General features: G+C 35.0%; 2 protein-coding genes across 2 annotated transcripts in view; both read right to left on the reverse strand.

The window, feature by feature from the left end:
* The window catches only part of LOC108233661 (granzyme K-like), a 24,662-nt gene extending 18,452 nt beyond the window's left edge, over nt 1-6,210 (reverse strand). Inside the window, exon 1 of the mRNA XM_037976301.1 lies at nt 5,964-6,210. Coding sequence (XP_037832229.1) covers nt 5,964-6,027 — 64 coding nt within the window. The 5' untranslated portion in view covers nt 6,028-6,210. The remainder of the gene's footprint in view (nt 1-5,963) is intronic.
* On the reverse strand, nt 1,319-4,110 carry LOC108233662 (granzyme A-like). Its single transcript, XM_017412258.2, has 5 exons — nt 3,816-4,110; nt 3,552-3,693; nt 2,291-2,435; nt 1,603-1,878; nt 1,319-1,520 (listed from the first exon to the last, which is right to left on the reverse strand). The coding sequence occupies exons 1-5, from the start codon at nt 3,874-3,876 to the stop codon at nt 1,362-1,364; spliced, it is 783 nt and encodes a 260-aa protein (XP_017267747.1). The 5' UTR covers nt 3,877-4,110; the 3' UTR covers nt 1,319-1,361.

The raw sequence follows: 6,210 nt of genomic DNA on the forward strand, positions 1-6,210 counted from the left end.
GTCATATCTCCATCTCTCTCTCTCTCAACTTGACCCATTTTCAATGTGACCACCAGATGGTGCTAAATCTAGACAAGGCCAGGTAAATGCTCCACCTCCACCTGTACTAATGACACAGGTGTGGAGTCAAACAAACAACCAGCAGGATAGAATGGACACAGACAGGCCACTGGTGAGTCAAATCTGTTAAAAAAGAATGTTAAAAGACATAGTTAAGTGAGTAGTAAAGTAAGTATGTATAAGTTTAGGTTATAGTTAAGCTAAGATACCAAAATTTGGTTTAATTAAAGTGAATTTAAGGAGGAAAGCTGGTCAATCATGTTGTCAAAGCAAACAGTGTAGATCATTGAAGTGACACTATAGGATTGTTGTTGAAGTAGTCAAAATATCTCAAGTTTGTTGTTCATTAAAAGATAAATTAAAGATGACTTTATCAATGTTAAATACTAATAGTAATTTATCCCTTTTCTAGAATGAATTTTGGTTGAATATTTTCCTAAATCATGTGTTTAAAATAGTTTAAAAAGTTGTCTGTAATGATGAAATTGAACATTTGTGGGCTTAGATTGACCATGTCAAGCCTTTATACTGAGTAAATTAAAAGATGAAATATATTGGTTGGTGTATGTTTGGGGATGACTGAGATTTAAAAGCAATTCATTGATTAAAAGTAATTTAATTATGTGAAAAATGTAAAGATAATTATGCTTTAAAAATGTACATTGATTAGATTATTTAAATGATTTAGGATGTTTAAAAGCACTTAAAATACATTGTTTAGAATATACAATATTTACAGTTACAATGATGCAAGTACACAGTACAAAATAGTTAAAAATGTAAAAGACTTAAAGTGAATTAAAAGTGAATATTATTTAACTTTAAATTAGAAATGAAATTGTTTAATTTTTTGTTTCGATCTTCAAAGGTTTTTGACCTGTCGCTTCAAAGAAGATAAAAATAAATAAAAAGTTTCAAGCTGAGTCAAGACTTGCGTCTGTTTGTCCTTGGGTTTTCAAGTTACCTGGATCCTGTGGAGAAATAACTTGACATACAGTGTCTCATAGTTAATAAAATATGAGTCGTTGAGATTTGCAAATGATTGCATTCTGTTTATATTTACATTTTACATTATGTCCCAACTTTTTTGGGAAATGGGGTTGTGAATATTGACAGCTGCTTTTTCTTACAAAGTTAGTGACTGTAATGAATTATATTTAATGTTTTTACCTATCTGGATCCACTTTCTGTCAAGATCTACTTTAATAACAAAATAAAGATAAAAAAAAAGCAGCACCACAATAAACATGGTTCAAAGAGTTAAATAGCTTTATTCAAAAAATAAAATCACAAAGAGTTCATTATATTTCAGCCTTCTTCATTGTCTTCTTGATCCAGTTGAGCTGTTTTTCTGTGAGAAAAGAGTACACCCCAGGCTTGGTTTTTATTCCACACCTTACCCCAAAAGAAGTGACTCCAACCAGAACTCTGTTACATATTATTGGCCCTCCTGAATCCCCCTAGAGATAAAAACACATGTTGGTCATTTTCAGGCAATCATTTCATTTAACATTAAGATAAAAGGTTGTTAGTCTCACTTACCTTGCATGTATCTGCAACATTTTTACCATCTGAACCAGCACAGATCATGCTCTTAGAGATAACCGGGTTGAAGTTATAATATTCAGGAGAGTTGCACTTTATTCTGTCGATCACAGTCACGTTGACGGACATCAGGACATCAGACATGTTTTTTTGCAAGTTGTTTGTTTTCCCCCATCCAGCCACCAGACAGATGGATCCAGCTGCTGGTTCTTTGATATTATTATTCAGCTTGAGAATACTGACCCACTTAGTTTGCTTTGCCGGTTTATCGAGCTGAAATTACAATTAAAAGAAGAAAAACAAAAAACAATACTATAAATGGTTTGACTGTTCATGGCAAAATAAATCCAGCTTTTTGAAAATAGTCGATAAATATGCATCATGCACAATAAACCTGCGCAGATCACAGCAGAATGGGAAACAGTGTGATGTTTGTTTGAGCAAATTACAGCTGGGAAACATGTTATAAGTTAGAGCTACACACAGCAAACACTGTGGAACCAAAATTTAAGATGTAAAAGGAAAAATGAAGTATCAGGAGTAGAGTTGAAAAGGCTGAAATCTTTTTTAAATTATTTTTTGTTTCATTTTTCTCAACATGTTTCCTTAAAATATATTGAGTATTTTCTAATTCACACTAGAATTATGTTTTATTTTGCCTCCTTTTCTTATAATGTCACCTTACCTTGAGCAACATGAGGTCATTGACCTTTTCATCGTTGTCATAGCAGGGATGAGGAAGTAGTTTCTTCACCTTTCGGACCTGCCTGTATTGGTTTTCTTTTTTCTTTTCTTTAATGGAGTGCACCCCCAGCTGCACAGTTTTAATACTGCAAGATCAGAAACACAGTGTGGTATTAATATTGGTTAGATTGTGCAAAATAATGACATGGTTTGAACTAATTTTCTCAAAAGAAGTTATTTATTTTAAACTGTAAACAGAACAAAGCAGAATATTAAACATAATTTATTATAGTAATATCATCAGATTTTATTTATATATTACCAGTTTCTATCTGACATATTATTTTGATAATAGATAAACTTCTTGTCACCATTTGCATTTGGTTTTGCCTGATGGAAAAAACTGGATGATTTCAGTTTTACAAAAAAAAATTTTTCTTGTGATTTTTGAATGTGAAACCCTGCATTACAACACCTGATGGCAGAATCTGTTTTTAAGCACAACTTAATTAAAAATCTTTATCCCTCCCATGGCCATATAGAACTGAAGTAACAAGGGCTTCTCTTCCTCTCTCTAGCTCTGTTTTGAGGGCTTCAGGAGGGTTAAAAGATGTTGCACAACTGTGAACTGAAACTTAAACTTTAAATACAAACGTCTCAGTAAAAATGTCTGAAGCCCTGAGGTTTCTGTGGTTTCTTCAAGCAAGTATTATTTAGTTTCAGTTACCTCTTCTTTTCTTTTATTGGAAGACAGCATCATGTGTTCAGTCATAACTGACCTTTTGCTGTCATGCAGTTTTGAACCGTCTCGCTGTGCTTCACGTTAGCTGTCATGTTGCCTAAACTCAAACTCTGTGTGGCTGTGAGTCAACTTTTACCAAAGACTGAGAGCTTCATTAAAGCTGTCTTATTGTGTGTCATCTTAAGAAAATCTTGTGAATCAATTATAAATTTCTCATTCTTAAAATGTTTGCCAACAACGTGCAGCTATCCACTTGTCTAAGCTGAAATCCTGAAATGAAAATACCTGATGTGTGTAAAAGAGGAAGAAAAAGGAGAGTTTTAAATGGGTTCTTCTCATTTTACAATGGCAATCTTGAACACATCTCAAAAATCATTTAATTTTTTAGACAGTGCAGGGAAAGAGTAATGATGTTCAAGATAATGCAAAAATCCCACAGAATCAAATAAATCAACATCAGCATGATTAGAAAATTGCTATGTAAATGCAGACTTAATGCCTGAGATGTTAAAGTTCTTACTCAGTGCAGTGTGCAGCAGTCAGGACCCATTGTGGATGAATTAAAATCCCTCCACATTCTGGTTCGTTTGTCTCCAGCAGAGCCATGAAAGGCAGCGAGTGTGGCCGCACTTCTTTCCCATTGATGATCTCAGATCCATGACCTAACACAAAAGTGATACAAATACTTTTACATCCAAATAAGTAAATAAATCAGGAACAACAATCATTATTAATAGAACAATAATCATAAATTAAAATGACTGCACTTAAAAAGGGTACTCACTTGAGTTGACAAGTAGAAATGCACAGAGGATGAAAGCAACAAAGCCCCTCAGAGCGAACATTTCTTCTTATCGCTGTCTTTGATCTGGTGGAGACTGCATCCCCTCCTCATTGCTCACCTTTTTATGTGTTTTTTCTCACAGGATGTGGTCTGACCATGGAAATGTATGTGTCAGCAAAATGGATGCATTTATGACATGACATCTGATGCAAACTCTCCTTCTGAACATTGTGGTAACATTTACCAGAACTGATCGAGACCATTTTATTTAGCAGCTGTGCAGAGGAGGGTCTTTTTGTTGGTTGTATGAAGCTCACATTATTGTTGAGAGATTTCAGGTGGGAACATTTAATAGTAGAACATATATATATCNTCACCATCTGAACCAGCACAGATCATGTTATCAGAGATAACAATGCTTGAGTCATTATGGCCATAATATTCAGGAGAGTTGCACTTGTTTCTGTCGATCACAGTCACGTTGACAGACAGCAGGACATCGGACCCCATCTGGCACTCTGTTATTCCCCATCCAGCCACCAGACAGACAGATCCACCTTTTGGATCTTTGACAAAATCATTCACCTTGAGAACTTTGACCCACTTGTTTAGCTTCGCTGGCTTTTCAAGCTGAAATTAAAAAATATATATATCACTGTAGATACTGGCTGTTTTTGGCAAAACTAACTCTGCTTTTTGAAAATAGAAAATAAGATCAGACACAATATGGAGAAACAAATCACTGCATATTTAAAAGAGTGTGAATGTTTAAATCTGCTCTGAGACAATAAAGACAATAATGATAGGGTGTGTGTGTGTGTGTGTAGTCGTAAATGAGGGTCTTTTACAACACCTACCCTGACCTCTCAACATTTTTGCTTAAAAAACTTTACCATTACCTTTTGTCATCAACCCTGCCTGTCTGTTAGCAAAATATCTCATGAGCCACTGGACAGTTGTTAGTGGAACTCTCAGAAACTAATCACTGGCTGTACAAGTATTTAACATTTGAAGTAAAAATGATCTTAGTTTAAATCTCTGGCAGAAAAGGAGGTGGGCGATTTACATTCCTTCAAGGATTGCTAGGTTTTTAATTATTTGTTTTCTTTTACCAAGAGATCAGCTACCTGCTGCTGTTTGCTGCCTTACCTTGAGCAACCTGAGGTCGTTTTCATTTGAATGACAGTCATACTCAGGATGTTCAAAGCGACTCTCCACATTCAGGACCTGTCTGTATTTTTTTTCTTGTTCCATATTTTTGATAGAGTGCACCCCGAGCTGCACAGTCTTCATACTGCAAGAGAAAAAAATTAATCAAAAACAAAACAAATAAACAAACAAAACAGGTAGTGTTAAACTTATGTGAAAGTTGCAAAGTAAATTGTAAATTGTTTATTCACAGTATGAATCTTATTATGCACTTCTGTTTGTCAAATTCTGTTGCACTACTGCAACCTATTGCAAAATTAAAGTTCATGATTGACAGAAAACAAATCTTGTCTGATGCATCATGACTTATTTTCTTGCAGCAAGTTGTTAGTCACCTCTTTTCTTTTTTTAGCAGATAACATCATGTGGTTCGACATACAGTACCAAAGACTTTGCTGTCTGAATAAATCTCTGTTATGTGAATCAAATATAAACTGAGATGAAAACATGCCTATTTTTAAAGAATATGAGGTTTACTCAAGTGTGTAATGTTGTATTTGATTACTGCAACAGAGATGGGAATCAAAAGTAACATTGGTGCTGTTCTGAGAGAGTCCAGATTGTTTGAACTGAACAAAAGAGCATTAGTGTGCAGAACAATGGTAGTCTCAAATAATGTCATACTGAATACATTGTTTTCTAGGAAAATAATTAGAAAATTGCCTGATAGATGCATAAGACATTAAAGTTCTTACTCAGTGCAGTGTGCAGCAGTCAGGACCCATTGTGGATGGATTAAAATCCCTCCACAGGCTGATTGGTCTGACTTCAGCAGAGCCATGAAAGGCAGCGAGTGTGGCCGCACTTCTTTCCCATTGATGATCTCAGATCCATGACCTCACACAAAAAACATAAACAGATCATTTTAATCCTCTAAGAGGATGAACAAAATATAATAAATCCTAACAAAATAATGGCACCTAAGCAATAATTACTCACTCCAGTTGACAATAAGGAGAAAGATCCAGGGGAGGAAAGCGACGAAAGCCCTCAGAGAGAACATTTCTGTCTCTTTTGTTGAACTGCAGATGAATGTACCCTCTCTGGAAGATCACCCTGGCTTTTATGTGTTTTTCTCCAGGGTTGTGGTGTGACCATGGAAATGCAAGAGTCAAAAAAACAACAAAAAAGAAACAGACATGATATCTGATTTTAAAGGCTGTGATAACTTTATCAGAACTGACTC

The sequence above is a fragment of the Kryptolebias marmoratus genome, linkage group LG1 (assembly GCF_001649575.2).
Source record: "Kryptolebias marmoratus isolate JLee-2015 linkage group LG1, ASM164957v2, whole genome shotgun sequence".
NCBI lineage: Eukaryota > Metazoa > Chordata > Actinopteri > Cyprinodontiformes > Rivulidae > Kryptolebias > Kryptolebias marmoratus.

Bases quoted from the DNA above. Each gene is read 5' to 3' on its own strand.
- LOC108233662 (XM_017412258.2), bottom strand. From the start codon at position 3,876: ATGTTCGCTCTGAGGGGCTTTGTTGCTTTCATCCTCTGTGCATTTCTA. The intron at 2,436-3,551 runs GTAAGAACTTTA...CTGATCTTGCAG, and splicing joins ACTGCTGCACACTGCACTGA to TATTAAAACTGTGCAGCTGG. The intron at 1,879-2,290 runs GTAAGGTGACAT...TTGTAATTTCAG, and splicing joins ATGACCTCATGTTGCTCAAG to CTCGATAAACCGGCAAAGCA.